The 18,146-nt window shown below is 39.7% G+C and overlaps 1 protein-coding gene across 4 annotated transcripts in view; it reads left to right on the top strand.

Moving 5' to 3' along the window:
* nsd1a (nuclear receptor binding SET domain protein 1a) overlaps positions 1-18,146 on the top strand; it is a 183,210-nt gene that overhangs the window by 123,218 nt on the left and 41,846 nt on the right. For all 4 annotated transcript variants that reach the window (XM_063053601.1, XM_063053600.1, XM_063053598.1 and 1 more), the window contains 3 exons: positions 11,598-11,721; positions 13,502-13,702; positions 16,126-16,305. In XM_063053601.1, the coding sequence (XP_062909671.1) occupies positions 11,598-11,721; positions 13,502-13,702; positions 16,126-16,305 (505 nt within the window). The remainder of the gene's footprint in view (positions 1-11,597; positions 11,722-13,501; positions 13,703-16,125; positions 16,306-18,146) is intronic.

The raw sequence follows: 18,146 nt of genomic DNA, 5'->3' as shown, positions 1-18,146 counted from the left end.
GGCCCAAAATTGCCCACAATGTTCCAAATGTAATATGGCCAATACCTTATAAAGCCTCAGCATTACATCCTTGCTTTTGTATTCCATTCCTCTCAAAATTAATACTAACATTTCATTTGCCTTCCTTACCACCGACTCAACCTACAAGTTAACTTTTAGGGAATCCTGCATGAGAGCTCCAAGTCCTCTTGCACCTCTGACTATACTCCCTTTGCAGAAAATAGTCTATGCCTTTATGTCTTCTACCAAAGTGCATGGCCATACACTTCCTTAATATATTCTATCTGCTACTTTTTTGACCATTTTCCAAATCTTTCTGGTCCTTTCTTAACCTCCCTGCTTCTTCTATACTACCTCGCAAACTTGGCCACAAAGTCATTAATTCTGTCTTTCAAATCACTGGTGTATAACGTGAAAAGAAGTGGTCCCGACACTGATCCCTGTGGAATACCACTAGTCAGTTGCATTTAGCATTGTAACCATCCATTGTAAATTTGCACGAGGACAGTGAAACTCCTATCACTATCGTGCATGACATTGCTAAGTATTAGCTAATTCTTATTGCATTTCTTTGCCATTATACTATTTATCCTTTTACAGTTCATGCTAGAGGCACCAACGCTGACAGCATGTTTAAATCCCAGTAAACACATCCACATGTTCATGAATGTTAGTTGTAAAAGCAGGTTGTGGCTCTTAAACACTCAAGCAATGTACCCAACTCTGATCAATCTGAATTTAGTATAAGCCCAAGTATTTATCTTTTCTAAAGTAAGGGAACACAGGTTTTAAGGTGTATCTAAGATGACTAATGTGCAAGAGGTAGATGCATAAGCTGGAAGTTCAGCTTATTACATAAAAACCACAAAATTTAGTACAATTATTTCTCTTGTATCTGATCATATACTTGTAGTATGTGTAATGGAAATATCAATTGTCTGAAGTCCATTAAGCACCTTGCAAGATATGTACTTGATCCACTTTTGGATAAGCTCCGTGACACAAATTTGAGATTTTCATACAGCATTTGTTAGAAAAAGTCTGGACTTAGAGGATGATCACATTTGTACATCTTTTTCCCTTAGCTATTTGCAAAGGCATGGATCACTGTAGATACAGTGCCTATAAAAAGAATTCTCCCCCCCCCCCCCCCCCCCCCCCCACAGAAGTTCTCATGTTTTTTAACATTAAATCGCAGTGGATTTAATTTGGCATATTTTGACACTGGTTAACAGAAAAAGACTTTCATGTCAAAGTGAAAACAAATCTCTACAAAGTGATCTAAATTAATTACAAATAGAAAACACAAACAGTTGGTTGCATAAGTATTCATTCCCACCCTTTTAATATAACAAAGCAAATCATCACTGGTGCAGCCAATTAGCTTTAGAAGTTACATTATTAATTAAATGGAGATCTGTTTTTGGAGAGCTGTGTGCAGTCAAGGTGCTTTAAATTGATTGTCATAAAAATACACCTGAATCTGAAGGTCCAACTGCCAGAGAGTCAGTGTCCAGGCAAAAACTACACCATGAAGACAAAAGAACACTCCCAGCAACTCAGTGAAGAAATATTGAAAAGCACAGATGGATATAAGAAAATTTCCAAAGTCACTGAATATCCCTTGGAGTATAGTTGAGTCAAACATCAAGAAATGGAAAGAATATAGCACAGCTGTAAATCTGCCTAGAGCAGGCCATCCCCAAAAACTGAGTGACCGTGCAAGAAGGGGAGTAGTGAGGGAGGCCACCAAGAGTCCTATGACAATTCTGGAGGCGTTACACGCTTCAGTGATTAGGATGGGAGAGTTGCAAAGAGAAAGCTGCTGTTGGAAAACAAACTCATGAAATCTTGGCTAGAGTTTGCCAGAAGGCATGTGGGAGACTGAAGTCAGCTGGAAGAAGTTTTTATGATCTGACGAAACCAAAACTGAGCGTTTTGGCCATCAGACTAAACGTTATGTTTGGTGTAAGCCAAACACTGCACATCTTCAAAAACATACCATCCCTACCAAGCAGCATGGTGGTGGCTACATCATGCTGTGGGGATGCTTCACTGCAGCAGGCCCTGGAAAGATTGTGAAGGTAGAGCGTAAAATGAGTGCAGCAAAATACAGGGAAATCCTGGAGGGAAACCTGATGCAGTCTGCAAGAAAACTGTGACTTGCGAGAAGATTTATTTTCTAGTAAGAAATGGCCCCAAGCATAAAGCCAAAGATGCACAAGAATGGCTTAAAAACAACAAAAATAATGTCCTAGAGTGGCCAAGTCAGAGTACAAACCTCAACCCAATTGAGAATTTGTGGCTGGACTTGAGAAGGGCTGTTCAACCATGATCCCCATGCAATCTGACAAAGCTTGAGCAGTTTTGTAAAGAAGAATAGGTAAAAATTGTGGTGTCCGGATTTGCAAGGCTGATAAGAGACTCAGCTCAAGGCTGTAACTGGTGCATCTACTAAATACGGACTTGCAGGGAGGTGAATATTTATCAGTTAATTTGTGTTTTATGTTTGTAATTAATTTTGATTCCTTTTTAGGTATGTCATATCATTTTGACACGAAAGTTTTTCTGGTGATCAGTGTCAAAAAAAAGCAAAATTAAATCCACTGTGATTCAGTGTTGTAAAACAATAAATTGTGAAAACTTCTGGGGGGGGGGATGAATACTTATTGGCACTGTAGCTGCACTGTCACTTCTAACCCAGTTAGTAGGGTGAAAATAAGTCAGAAAGTATTCATATAATGCTCAGTGCATTAAGACAAAAACAAAGGCTAAGTGAGGACCACTTACTGTACTATTCAAATATTATCTCAGATTTTACAGGCTTAATAAGATATTTATTGTGTAATGTGTTTTCCAAACTAAAATCTGGAGTCAGCGAATTAGCATATCTCATCAGGCTGGTTTTCTTACACAATCTTTTCCACAGCAGTCAAACTAAAGTCACTTGAACAGACATGAATTTATTTATGAATAACCCAACTATAAAGTACAGTACCCTGGAAATCTCATGCTGAGTAACATTAGCTGTATGATTAAGTTGTCAGCATTATCAACCGTAACTGTTGTCAAGCTATATATTTGGCCCTGAAGCAAAACTATTTTTATTTAATACTTCGTGTTTAAAAGTGTTGAACACTGCTTTGTCTTTTCATATCTGAGAATTCTTATTTTTAATTGGTTCAAAATGCTCTGTAAAGCATCTGATACTTTTGCTATTTTACGGTTGTAATGTATAAGTGAGCCTTGCCAGATTCCCTCGGATTGAAATGCTGGGGAACATCAGCCACAAAATGGCGATAGGCTTTTCAGTAAACTCTTAGTTTCCACGTTCTTAAGTATGCTGGGATTCATGTGGCTAAATGATAGTAATTGTGAATATGTGATCAAAACCTGTGTCTGGTCTCTTTAGAATATAGTGTTGTTAGTTTGATCATTATAAACTCTGGTTCTTTAGTTCTGTTGCAGTATCTACCAATTAGATTGGTTTCTTTCATAGCTGAAATTGGAAATTTGGCTTATTAACTGATAGAGCTTGCATTATGTTCTTATACAAGTTACCAATCATTTTTTCCCATTAACTTTATGTTTACAAGACATTGAGGAATATATATCCATTATAAACCTTCAGATAAATTGCTAGATGTGGCACATTTGGCAAATTATCTGTAAATTTGTTCAGAACTTATTGCATAAATTTGTTGTATTATTTAGCACAGATATTCTTCCATAAACATGACTGCTATGAATCAAAATCCCAAATCTTAGCTAAGTATTCACAAAATGAATAACTTGGATATACAGTGATTGTTTCCATATTTTGTGTGAAGTAAACATAGGAGGTGGAGTGGCAAACACAGCATCTGAAAGAGACGCAACAAAAAGCAAACTGAAGCATATTATGGTAAATAATCTACCGTACTTGGAGCATCAGTCAGCTTCACTCCATTATGAGAGATACAGTGCACTTTAAGCAAGTTTTCTATTTCAGGAATATTCTACTCGGCCATTCTGGAAGATCATATCCACGGTCTTCTGGCTTGGTATATATCTTTTTATCTGCTTATTTCAATGGCTGGGATTTACAATACACTTCAGTTTTGTGCCACCAGGTTTTATTGCTGTGATGGATTAAAACATTTACAGAGAAACGCTTATATTAAAAAAAAATGTTCTGTTAATTGGCATTTGCTGACATGAATGTGGTAATTTAAACCAGCTAGCAGCATTAACCTCATGCTGGCTCAGAAGCACTGGTTGCTGAAATGTTGTTAGTCAAGTGCTGGTAATTAAGCTTTTGCCATATTCTGCCTTACATGAGCTTTGGTTGGACTAGTCTCTTAAATAGTTTTTTGAAGTAAGTTCATATTTGTGTTATAGAAAATAAACTTAATTTATAGACAGCATGACCTTGAAAGTTCCTTTATAGCCTCCTGAAATGTTAGTGGGGAGTGCTTGGTTTTAACATCTTCAACAATGTTAGCAAGATATATAGGCTTGCTTAATGAAGCTAGTTTGTATAACTAGAGAGAAAGTTACCCAGAATTTTAATATTAAAGCTGTGCCAGGTGTGAAATTAAGGAACACATTACCGGAATGGTAGGTTCCGGTAAGTTTTTTGTTCAGATTGTTTAGTGCTGAGAGAATGCCAGGCAGTATGTTGGAATGCTCCTCTTGCAGGATGTGGGAAGTCAGAGAGCCCTCCAATGCCCTGGCAACGACACCTGCAAGAAGTGCATCCAGCTGCAGCTCCTGACAAACCGTGTTAGGGAACTAGAGAAGGAGCTGGATGACCTGCGGATCATTCGGGAGAATGAGGAGATTATAGATAGTAGCTACAGGGAAGTAGTTACCCCAAAGGAGCAGAGGTCAGGAAATTGGGTCACTGTCAGGTGAGGGAAGAGGAAAGGGCAGGCAGAGCAGGGTTCCCCTGTGGCCATGCCCCTCAACAACAAGCATACTGCATTGGATACTGTTGGGGGGGATGATTTACCTGGGACTAGCTGCAGTAGCCGGATCTCTGGCACTGAGTCTGGCTCTGCAGTGCAGAAGGGAGGGTGGAAAAAGAGGAGAGCGGTAGTGATAGGGGACTCGATAGTTAGAGGTGCAGATAGGAGGTTCTGTAGTCGTGACAGAGAATCCAGGATGGTTTGTTGCCTCCCGGGTGCCAGGGTCAAGGATGTCTCTGATCACTTGCATGACATTCTGAAGTGGGAGGGTGACCAGCCAGATGTCGTGGTGCACATCGGTACCAATGACATAGCAAGGAAGAGTGAGGAGGTCCTGGAGAGTGAGTATAGAGAGCTTGGTAGGAAGTTGAAAAGCAGGACCTCAAGGGTGGTAATCTCAGGATTGCTGCCTGTGCTACATACCAGTGAGGGTAGGAATAGAATGCTCTGGAGGATGAACCAGTGGCTGAGGAACTGGTGTAGGGGGCAGGGTTTCAGATTTCAGGATCATTGGGACCTCTTCTAGGGCAGGTGGGACCTGTACAAGAGAGACGGGTTACACTTGAACTACAGGGGGACCAATATCCTTTCAGGGAGGTTAGTTAGTGCTGTTGGGGAGGCTTTAAACTAGATTTGCAGGGGATGGGAACCAGAGTGCCAGAGCTGACAGTGTGGCTGGGGTGAAAATAAATGATGTTAAAAGTTCAAGCAAATCCACTGATAGAAAGGTTGTGAGTGGTGGTAAAAATCTTCTGAGGTGTATATATTTCAATGCTAGGAGTATTGCGGGGAAGGCAGATGAGTTGAGGGCGTGGATTGACACGTGGAATTATGACGTTATAGCAATTAGTGAAACTTGGCTACAGGAGGGGCAGGACTGGCAGCTTAATATTCCAGGGTTCCGATGTTTCAGATGTGATCGAGGCAGAGGAATGAAAGGTGGGGGAGTAGCATTGCTTGTTAGGGAAAATATTACAGCAGTGCTCAGGCAGGACAGATTAGAGGGCTTGTCTACTGAGTCCTTATGGGTGGAGCTGAGAAACAGGAAAGGTATGGCCACATTAGTGGGATTGTATTACAGACCACCCAATAGTCAACGAGACTTGGAAGAGCAAATCTGCAGAGAGATAGCGGGCAACTGCAGGAAACATAAAGTTGTGGTGGTAGGGGATTTTAATTTTCCATATATTGATTGGGACTCCCATACTGTTAGGGGTCTAGATGGTTTAGAGTTTGTAAAATGTGTTCAGGAAAGTTTTCTAAATCAATATATAGAGGGACCAACTAGAGGGGATGCAATATTGGATCTCCTGTTAGGAAACGAGTTAGGACAAGTGACAGAAGTCTGTGTAGGGGAGCACTTTGGTTCCAGTGATCATAACACCACTAGTTTCAATTTGATCATGGACAGGGATAGATCTGGTCCTAGGGTTGAGGTTCTGAACTGGAAGAAGGCCAAATTTGAAGAAATGAGAAAGGATCTAAAAAGCGTGGATTGGGACAGGTTGTTCTCTGGCAAAGATGTGATTGGTAGGTGGGAAGCCTTCAAAGGAGAAATTCTGAGAGTGCAGCGTTTGTATGTTCCTGTCAGAATTAAAGGCAAATTGAATAGGAATAAGGAACCTTGGTTCTCAAGGGATATTGCAACTCTGATGATGAAGAAGAAGAGGGAGTTGTATGAAATGTATAGGAAACAGGGAGTAAATCAGGTGCTTGAGGAGTATAAGAAGTGCAAGAAAATACTTAAGAAAGTAATCAGGAGGGCTAAAAGAAGACATGAGGTTGCCTTGGCAGTCAAAGTGAAGGATAATCCAAAGAGCTTTTACAGGTATATTAAGAGCAAAAGGATTGTAAGGGATAAAATTGGTCCTCTTGAAGATCAGAGTGGTCAGCTATGTGCGGAACCAAAGGAAATGGGGGAGATCTTAAATAGGTTTTTTGCGTCTGTATTTACTAAGGAAACTGGCATGAAGTCTATGGAATTGAGGGAATCAAGTGGTGAGATCATGGAAACTCTACAGATTGAAAAGGAGGAGGTGCTTGCTGTCTTGAGGAAAATTAAAGTGGATAAATCCCCAGGACCTGACAGAGTGTTCCCTCGGAACTTGAAGGAGACTAGTGTTGAAATTGCGGGGGCCCTGGCAGGAATATTTAAAATGTCGCTGTCGACAGGTGAGGTGCCGGAGGATTGGAAAGTGGCTCATGTTGTTCCGTTGTTTAAAAAAGGATCGAAAAGTAAGCCGGGAAATTATAGGCTGGTAAGTTTAACGTTGGTAGTAGGTAAGTTATTGGAGGGAGTACTAAGAGATAGAATCTACAAGCATTTGGATAGACAGAGACTTATTAGGGAGAGTCAACAGGGCTTTGTGCGTGGTAGGTCATGTTTGACCAATCTATTGGAGTTTTTCGAGAAGGTTACCAGGAAAGTGGATGAAGAGAAGGCAGTGGATATTGTCTACATGGATTTCAGTAAGGCCTTTGACAAGGTCCCGCATGGGAGGTTAGTTAGGCAAATTCAGTTGCTAGGTATACATGGAGAGGTGGTAAATTGGATTAGACATTGGCTCAATGGAAGAAGCCAAAGAGTGGTAGTAGAGAATTGCTTCTCTGAGTGGAGACCTGTGACTAGTGGTGTGCCACAGGGATCAGTGCTGGGTCCATTGTTATTTGTCATCTATATCAATGATCTGGATGATAATGTGGTAAATTGGATCAGCAAATTTGCTGATGATACAAAGATTGGAGGTGTAGTAGACAGTGAGGAAGGTTTTCAGAGCCAGCAGAGGGACTTGGACCAGCTGGAAAAATGGGCTGAAAAATGGCAGATGGAGTTTAATACAGACAAGTGTGAGGTTTTGCACGTTGGAAGGACAAACCAAGGTAGAACATACAGGGTTAATGGTAAGGCATTGAGGAATGCAGTAGAACAGAGGGATCTGGGAATACAGATACAAAATTCCCTAAAAGTGGCATCACAGGTAGATAGGGTCGTAAAGAGAGCTTTTGGTACATTGGCCTTTATTAATCAAAGTATTGAGTATAAGAGCTGGAATGTTATGATGAGGTTGTATAAGGCATTGCCGAGGCTGAATCTGGAGTATTGTGTTCAGTTTTGGTCACCAAATTACAGGAAGGATATAAATAAGGTTGAAAGAGTGCAGAGAAGGTTTACAAGAATGTTGCCAGGACTTGAGAAAGTAAGTTACAGAGAAAGGTTGAATAGGTTAGGACTTTATTCCCTGGAACGTAGAAGAATGAGGGGAGATTTGATAGAGGTATATAAAATTATGGTGGGTATAGATAGAGGGAATGCAAGCAGGCTTTTTCCACTGAGGCAAGGGGAGAAAAAAACCAGAGGACATGGGTTAAGGGTGAGGGGGGAAAAGTTTAAAGGGAACATTGGGGGGGCTTCTTCACACAGAGAGTGGTGGGAGTATGGAATGAGCTGCCAGATGAGGTGGTAAATGCAGGTTCTTTTTTAACATTTAAGAATAAATTGGACAGATACATGGATGGGAGGTGTATGGAGGGATATGGTCGGTGTGCAGGTCAGTGGGATTAGGCAGAAAATGGTTCGGCACAGCCAAGAAGGGCCAAAAGGCCTGTTTCTGTGCTGTAGTTTCTATGGTTTTCTATGGTTTTTTCTATTTTCAAACTCAAAATGTGAAGGGCATTCTTCTGCTCAAATGCAGTGGGTAAGGACTATTTGATACTTTCAGAATTGAGTTAGATAATGTTTCATCTGGTCAGATTGTCAAAAGGATATTATTAATGACGGGTATAAATCAACCATAGTTCAATTAATTGTTTTCACAGAATCTATGAGCTAAATAACCTATTTTCATTACCCCATTCTCATGCAGAACTTTGAAGTTCTAGTCTAGATTGTTGCTGAAGTCTGTAGAGCCAAGTCTTAAAGTTTCTTGGGAATTTGAGTTCTGAAGTGATACTGCTACTTACAAAGCAAAGCAGACAGATTATAATTACATAAACCCCTGCAAGCTTGGAATTCATTGCATTGTACCTTGGGATTTGATACTGCAATTTGTTAATCCTCTTTAGTTGCCTTTTTTTTATAATTGTCTAATTACTTAGGTTCTCTCCAAATTTTTTTGAACTTCAACAACATTCTCTAATAGCTAATGATTTCCCATCCTCCCTATTGCTCAGCATTCAAAACACCAACTAAAATCTACAAGTAGTTCCACTAGTACGTTGACTTTTGAGAGGCTCCCTCTCTGTAACTATCTCTGAATGTTTATAGGCTTGAAACTTCCAATCTTGTATTGTCTATTAGACAATTTTAACCTAAAACAAAACTTCAGTATTTAGAGGATACCAAAAGTATTTTTTTCCCAGATGTATAGAGTAAAGAGAGGTGAGAGTAGATATTGGACTGCTGGAGAGGTAGTAATGGGGGACAAGGAAATGACAGGCGAACTGAAAAGTTTCTTTGCATCAGTCTTCACTGGGAAAGGTACTAGCAGCATACCAGAAGTTTGAGTATGTCAAGGAAGTTGTGATTGCTAGGGAGAAGGTGTTTGGAAAACTGAAATGTCTAAAGCCGGATAAGTCACCTGGACCAGATGGACTACATTCCAGGGTTCTGAAAGAGGCAGTTGAAGAGATTGTGAAGGCATTAGTAATGATTTTTATAAGAATCACTGGAATAGTTTCGAAGGACTGGAAAATCACAAATGTCAGTCCATTGTTCAAGAAGTTGGGGGAGGGGAGGCAGAAGAAAGGAAATTGTAGGCCAGTTAGCTTGACCTCAGTGGTTGGGAAGATGTTGGAGTGGATTGGTTTTGGGGTACTTAGTGGCACATGATAAAATAACCAAACTCAGCATGGTTTCCGCAATGGAAAATCTTGCTTGACAAATCTGTTGGAATTATTTGAGGAAATAACAACCAGGATAGACAAAGGAAAATTGATGGATTTTGTGTACTTGGATTTTCAGAAGGCCTTTGACAAGATGATGGACATGAGGCTGCTTAACCAAATAAGAGCCCATGGTAGTACAAGAAAGATACTAGCATGGATAGACCATTGGGTGATTGGTAGGAGGCAAAGAGTGGCAATAAAGGGGGCCTTTTCTGATTAGTTGTCGGTGACTAGTGGTGTTCTAATCACCAACAGCCAATCAGTCAATTCAGGGGTCAATGTTAGGACTGATGATGAAATTGGTGGCTTTGTGGCCAAGATTGTGGATGATAGGTGAGGGGGCAGGTTGTGTTGTAGAAGCAGGGAGGCTGCAGAAGGACTTTGTCAGAATAAGAAAATGGGCAAAGAAGTCGCAGAAGGAATACAGTGTCAGTACGTGTATGGTCATGCATTTTGGTGGAAGGAATAAAAGCAAAGTATTTCCTAAACGGAGAAAATGTAAAAAATCTGAGCTGCAAAGGAATTGGGAGTCCTCGTGCAGGATTCTTAAAGTTAATTTTCAGATTGAATTGGAAGGCAAATTCAATGTTAGCATTCATTTCAAGAGGAGTAGAATATAAAAGCAAAGATGTAATGCTGAGGCTTTATAAGGTACTGGTGAGGCCTCACTCGTGAGCAGTTTTGGGTCCCTTATTTAAGAAAGAATGTGCTGACATTGGAGAGGGTTCAAAGGAAGTCTACAGGAATTCCAGGAAAGAAAGGTTTATCATATGAGAAGCTTTTGATGACTGGGCCTGTACTTGTTGAAATTTAAAAGAGTGAAATGGTTCATTAAAACCTATCGAATGTTGAAAGGCTTAAGTAGATTGGATGTGAAGAGAATGTTTCCTTTGGTGGAGTCGTCGACGCAGCCTCAGAATAGAGAGGCATCCATTCAGAGCAGAGATCAGGAGGAATTTCTTTAGCTAGAGGGTGGTGAATCTCTAGATTGTTGCCAGAAGCAGCTGTAGAGGCCAGTTTATTGGGTGTATTTAAGGTGCAGGTTGATAGGTTCTTGATTAGTCAGGGTATGAAAGTTTACAGGGAGAAGGCAGGAGAATGGGGTTGAGGACTAAAATGGATCAGCTATAATGAAATAGCGAAGCAAACTCGATGAGCTGAATGGCCTGATTCTGCTCCTGTCTCTTAGGGTCTTTTGATCTTAAATTTGTAAATGTATGAAGTTGAACCCTATGAAGTTTTGTTTCCGTTCTTCTGTATCTTACATTGAACTAGTCTCCTAATCGCTTTTATTAAGTTACCTGGCTTTTGATTCCTTCCTTGCTGTCATTCTACTGAAATTGTAAGTGGTTTAGATTCAGTACATTTTTATGGCGGTCAAACAGTTCTTTTAAATGGCTTTATCCAATTATGTTTGCACTTCGTTAGACTTGAGTATTGGAATTCTCATAAACTGTTTTCACAATCTCCTAATTATATTGCTTTCTATGCAGAATATTAGAACAAAATTCAGACTATTACTCATCCTTTCCCATCCTATATTTTGACATTTTAAATGCTCAGACATTTTGTCTTCAATCTTTGTTTCTGAAATAGCATTAATGGAATTTTTGATTAATAGATTATATTAAATGACTCTTAAGATTTAGTTGCTAAACTCTGACACTTAATACATTTACAATTAATTGCTGACTGAGTTTTTGGAATTTACCTCCAATATTGCTGAAATATTTTAACAGCTTGTCTTCCTCCCTCTATTTAAAGCTATGTGAGAAACCTGGGGAGCTACTGCTTTGTGAGGGACAGTGCTGCGGTGCCTTCCACTTAACGTGCCTAGGTTTAAGCAAAATGCCCGAAGGAAAGTTTATGTGCAGTGAATGTACTACAGGTAAAATATAGAATTAAAATGTAACACTTGTGCAATAAAAGTTTTAAGATTTTACATATAGTTAAATTAAATATTTTCTTCTGCCTTAAGGCTTTGGGATCATCAATGGGAAAGGCTGAGCATTTACCTAAAGAAGGCCTTCACTATTATGAAGACATCAGTAGAGAAGCACATAGAATTTCAATTTTATAATTCAGTTTTATTTAAAGATACCCAATTGATCATTTCTGGGACATTCCGAGAAGTTCATTCAGATGCTTCCTGGAATGATATGCATTGCACAATTAAATGATTTATTTGCTAGTTTATCACAAGAGAACTCAGACCATGTTGTTTGCAGGTCTTTGAGGAAAGACTTTATTTAGCTATTGGGATGCTTGTAAAGTAAGCTATTTATCATAATCATAGAGGAATACAGCATGGAAACAGGTTTTTGGGCCGAATGGGTCTATGCTGATCACTGCATCTCCCCTGTTAGCCTCAGTTGCCCTTATTCTGCCCACAACCCTCCAAGCCCTTCCTCTTCATTTACCTATCCAGATGTCTCTTATATGATGCAGTTGTACTTGCCTTGTTCACTTCCTCTGGCAGCTCATTCCAGGCCCCCATTATACTCTGTGTAAAAAGGTTATCTGCTCGGTCTCTTAAGTCTCTCCCCTGTTACCTTGAAGTACAAAGTTCAAAGTAAGTTTATTATCACAGTACATACATTATGTCACCATATACAACCCAGAGATTCATTGTGGGCATTCAAGGTAAATAGAAAGAAACACAATCGACTCAATGAAAAACTGCACGCAGCAGAGATGGACAAACAACCAATGTGCGAAAGAAAACTGCAAGTACAAAAATAAAATAAATAATAAATAAATAAGCAATGAATATCAAGAACACAAGTTGTAGAGTCCTTAAAAGTGAGTCCATAGATCATGGGATCAGTTCACTGTTGGGGTGAGTGAAGTATCCCCTGTGGTTCAAGAACCTGGTGGCTGAGGGGTAATAACTGTTCCTGAACCTGGTAGTATGCAACTTAGGCTGCTGTACCACCTTCCTTATGGCAGCAGTGAGAAGAGGGTGGGTGGTGGGAGTGCGTGATGATGGACCCTGCTTTCCTGCGCAGCGCTCTTTGTAGATGTGCTTAATAGTGGGGAAGGCTTCACTTGTGTTGGACTGGGCTGTATCGACTACTTTTTGGAGATTTTTCTGTTGAAGGGCATTGATGTTCCCATACCAGGCCGTGATGCAACCAGTCAGTATACTCTTCACCATTCATCTACAAAAGTTCGTAAAAGTTTTCGATGATATGTTGAATCTGCTCAAACTAAGAACGTAGATGTGCTGCTGTGCCTTTCTTATAACGGCAGATACATGCTGGATCCAGAATAGATCCTCTGAAATGATAACTTCAAGGAATTTCAAGTTGCTGACTCTCTCCACCTCTGATCCCCTGATCAGGACTGGTGCATGGACCTCCAGCTTCCTCCTCCTGTACTCAATAATAAGCTCTTTGGCTTTGCTGATATTGGCTCCTATCATAGTTTGAATGTGTATCACCTCACAACAATTAAGACATAAGAGCAGAATTAAGCCATTAGACCCATTGAGTTTTCTTTGCCATTCGATCTTGGATGATCATATCATCCAAGTTTTCACCAAGAAAGTTTGTCATTGTTTGTTATACAGGATTATCTTCAGAAGTGAAGCCATCTGACATTGCATGATCCTCTCTAAATTCACTTACACTGGTTCAAAAAGTAATTGTTGTGTTTGTTTTTGTTAGGTATTCATACTTGCTTTGTATGTAAAGAAAATGAGAAAGATGTGAAGCGATGTCTCATGCCACTCTGTGGGAAGTTTTATCACATGGAATGCATTAAGAAGTACTCCCCCACTGTACTGCAGAACAAAGGATTCAGATGCTCAATCCATGTTTGTCTATCTTGTTATGCCTGCAACCCTTCCAATCCAAGAGCAACAAAAGGTACAATATAGAGAAAATGATCATTACAAATAAATGTATAGAAAAATTAATATTTAAAGACATTGTCTTTCATACTGTGAAAAGGTTCTGCTGTGATCTGCTTTATTGCATTTCTTGGCTGACGGTTGAACTTAGATATTTTTTAATCATTGGTTAAACCTGAGTAGTATAATATTTATATTATACATCATGCTTTATCAGATACTGTTTCTGGAAGGCAGGTTGGAATCTTGGGCTATCATAACAGTACTGTATTAATATAAGTTGCCATTGTATTAAATGTTGAGTAATGCATGCATAGCTTTGTAATACTATAATTAGAGCAAATTAACATTATGTAAGTTATCGTGAAAGCAATATACAGTATCAAAATAGAATGAGCTAAAATTAGGTATAGTGGACTCCGGTTAATTGGTCCAATGGCTAACTGGGTGCTTATTTGGGACAACTCTTAAAGAACAAAAACTAATCAAGAAAATAGCTGGGATTCCCTTTGTTTATTTAAGTGCTTAATTGGGACAGGAGACTGTTGCAGTTTAGTTTCTAACTAGCATTAGTCGTGTGAACTTGTACATCCGTTAGAAACTACACTATGCTTAGAGCGAACAGTTTTAAAAGTGCGTCAGATGCATGTGTTTCTGTTCAATAAGCCGTGATTTTTGTCACCGATTTTTGGCGAGAAATAAGCAGCAAGACAATTTAGAATTGTTTTGTGTACTGCAATTTCAAGTATTTAGGCTTGGAGATGCCAGAAATGAATACTCTACTTCAAGCTAGGAACTACAAAGAATTTGAAGGTATTGACAATCATCTTGAAAGTTATCACAAAAATGAAGATTTGAAAACTGCAGTCATCAAAAGCGTTATATGAAGGCCGTCCATTGTCCACACTTGGTGTCTGCACTAATTTTATTCACTTACAGTCAATCAAAAGAACATGGCAGTATTTTGGTTGTCTGTTGTAGTCAACGATGACATTGAAACCTGTTTTTAAAGCGGAAAAGCTATTGCACAGGACAGTTCCACTCTCTCGACCTTGGAAGTCTGTGCCCAGTGGTACAAGTAGTCATCACAAACTGGGGGCTTCCTTGATTACAGTGGATAGCTGTGACTACTTTTGCTCTTTCTCATGCTTCTCGCTCTCCTCAAAGCGTCACAGAACCACCTTGGCCTTCTATATATTGGCGAGACCCGACGCAGACTGGGAGACCACTTTGCTGAACACCTACGCTCTGTCCGCTAGAGAAAGCAGGATCTCCCAGTGGCCACACATTTTAATTCCACATCCCATTCCCATTCTGACATGTCTATCCACAGCCTCCTCTACTGTAAAGATGAAGCCACGCTCAGGTTGGAGGAACACCTTCTATTCCGTCTGGGTAGCCTCCAACCTGATGGCATGAACATCGACTTCTCTAACTTCCGCTAATACCCCACCTCCCCCTCGTACCCCATCCGTTATTTATTTTTATACACACATTCTTTCTCTCACTCTCCTTTTTCTCCCCCTGTCCCTCTGACTATACCCCTTGCCCATCCTCTGGTTCCCTCCCCCCCCTTCTCTTTCTCCCCGGACCTCCTGTCCCATGATCCTCTCATATCCCCTTTGCCTATCACCTGTCCAGCTCTTGGCTCCACCCCTCCCCCTCCTGTCTTCTCCTATCATTTTGGATCTCCCCCTCCCCCTCCCCCTTTCAAATCTCTTACTAACTCTTCCTTCAGTTAGTCCTGAGGAAGGGTCTCGGCCTGAAACGTCGACTGTACCTCTTCCTAGAGATGCTGCTTGGCCTGCTGCATTCACCAGCAACTTTGATGTGCGTTGCTTGAATTTCCAGCATCTGCAGAATTCCTGTTGTTCACCTTCTTGACCGTTGGATCTCACTGTTCCAGTGCACCAGAGCTGACTTTACCCACTAGGACAGCTATGTCCCTATTTCACCAGGGTATGAGGCCCACCGGTTATCCTCAACTGGTTTGGCCTGCCTTTGGAAGCAGTGTACCAGGGTGCGGCCACTATCACATGCAAACAGCTACTTGGAGCGACAGGTGAGAGCTGAGTGTCTGGTGGAGACCAAAGGTGAGTGTGCTACCCTTCCTTGGACACCCCTGCACAGCAGCATATACTGGATGGATTCCTCTGTCAATAACTGTTAGGAACTGATATACAGTTTTATAGTACTATAGTAGCTTTGGTAGTGTTCTAACTTATTCTGTATTTTATGTAAATATATTAAATTTGATACTCAATTAAACGGTAGTTTGTCCTTTTCATACCTTTTCAAACCTTTTCAACTATTTCCATGAAATTTTTGGCTAATTGGGGCAGCCACTTAATCAGGCCAAGATGTACTAATGTGTCCCAATTAACCGGGTCCACTATATTATCTAATATTGATTCTATTCATGTATTTTTGTATGATCAGGTCGAATGATGCGCTGTGTACGGTGTCCTGTCGCTTATCATGCTAGTGATAATTGTCTGGCAGCTGGATGTGTGGTCCTGGCTTCAAACAGTATCATCTGTACTAACCACTTTACTGCAAGGAGAGGCTGCAGACATCATGGCCATGTCAATGTCAGCTGGTGCTTTGTGTGTTCTGAAGGTAAGATAAAACTGGAAATAAATGTTTGGTACTTTTGAAACTCTTCTATCCATATTAAGCTTTTATTTTTCCATATCTTGGATCTATTTCATTCTTCAAGTGCTAATTGACACAATTCCTTATCTGATATTTTACCAACGTATGAATTGGGACCACTCAAACCTGCTGATCAGATTGTAATTCAACTCTATATGCTTGTCTACTGTACGTTTCATTTCCTTGTGTTTTATTTACCTTTGCCTTAAAAATATTCAAAGACTCTGCTTCCATGACTTTGAGGAAAAAAACCCAAAGATTCGTGACTGAAGAAAATTTTCACCTGATGCCTGCCTTAAGTGGGAAACTTTTTTTTTAAGAAAAAAGCAGTGACTCCCCCACACATCTAGATTTTCTACAAGAGAAAACATAGTCTCCATATCTACCCTGTCAAAATCTCTTGGGATTTTCCAATGTTATCAATATAACAAATTTGAATCATAGATACATCTTGTACATTTCAGTGCATTAAGTATTGTAGTATATTATTAGTGCAAATGCTAATCCTTCCCCCAACATGGAAACCAATCTGGGGTTTAAAATGAGCAGATGCAATCAATTCAGTGAAAGGTAGCAACCATTTCAGTGTTTCTCATTATCATCTTAAATCATCTCTTTTATTTTCTGTATTACTAGCTGTGTTTATTCATTATCTCATGAATCTCTCTTAAAATTCCATTTTTTTCCCCCTACTATTCAAATACTTTTCTGGAGTAGACATAGAAAAATGGTGAACAAGTTTTTAAGCATGGAGTAATAGCCTGAATTATTTAAAAAGGAGCTCATGCAGATATGGAGGTCGTGATTTCCTGAGATGTTTTTATCACCATCATTCTAACACTACTCCTAGAGTTCACACAGTACCAACCTACTGCAATGTCTGAGCAACTAAGCTGGAAAATTTGATCACATTAAATAGAGTGAAGATTCAGCAATTTTATGCTGAATATCAGTCCTCTAGGCATGAGCACTGGTGGGTTTTAAAACAGCAGGTATTTTTCAAGATGGCGCTGGCGACATTTTTTGGGCAGCTCACAGAACTACTAGATATATTTCTGAGCTGTGGTTGCTGCAATTCCAGCCCATAATTTCCTTTTAAGAAACATACTTTAGAATCACCGAAACAAACTAGTGATTTTATGATCTCCAGAAGGACTCAACGAATTTGACTCTGAAGAATATGCTTGAGATAGTATTGTTTGTTGTATTCCATTGTATTTTGTTGTTCTATTGTGAATGCCTGGAAGAAAATCAATCTTGGGGTAGTATATAGTGACATAGAAGTACTTTGACAATAGATTTACTTTGAAATGTCAAACGATTATAGTTCTTGATGTCATTAATATTCCTCAAATAATGAAACACTTTGATACTCCACCCACCTCAAATACCTTTTTTGTTAGTAAAATACTGTGTAAATGTTCTTGCTGCATTTACAATGGAATCTTTTGGTAATTTTGTATACCCCATAGATGTTCCCTTTGACCCATTTACACAGATTGGAGTTTTTCTCTGCTCGTTTTCTAGACTCGACTACAGCTTAATATACGCAATGAAGCCATATTTTTCCTTACGTTGCTTTCCTAATTCAAAGAACTATAACTGCTAGGAAACACATTGAACAATTGCATATACATAGCTAATTATATAATAAATAAAATAGAAGCAGGGATAAGAACTTCGAAGAAAGTAACAATTATGCAGTCTAATCCAACATTCCCCCCCCCCACTTGATTCTAAATCACACATTTAGAATCATTACCTCTGAAAATTTAGAGGCTAAACTTGTGGTATCTACACTAAGT

The sequence above is a fragment of the Mobula hypostoma genome, chromosome 7 (genome assembly GCF_963921235.1).
Source record: "Mobula hypostoma chromosome 7, sMobHyp1.1, whole genome shotgun sequence".
In the NCBI taxonomy this organism is placed as follows: domain Eukaryota; kingdom Metazoa; phylum Chordata; class Chondrichthyes; order Myliobatiformes; family Myliobatidae; genus Mobula; species Mobula hypostoma.
This window is presented reverse-complemented; position numbering and strand designations above follow the sequence as displayed.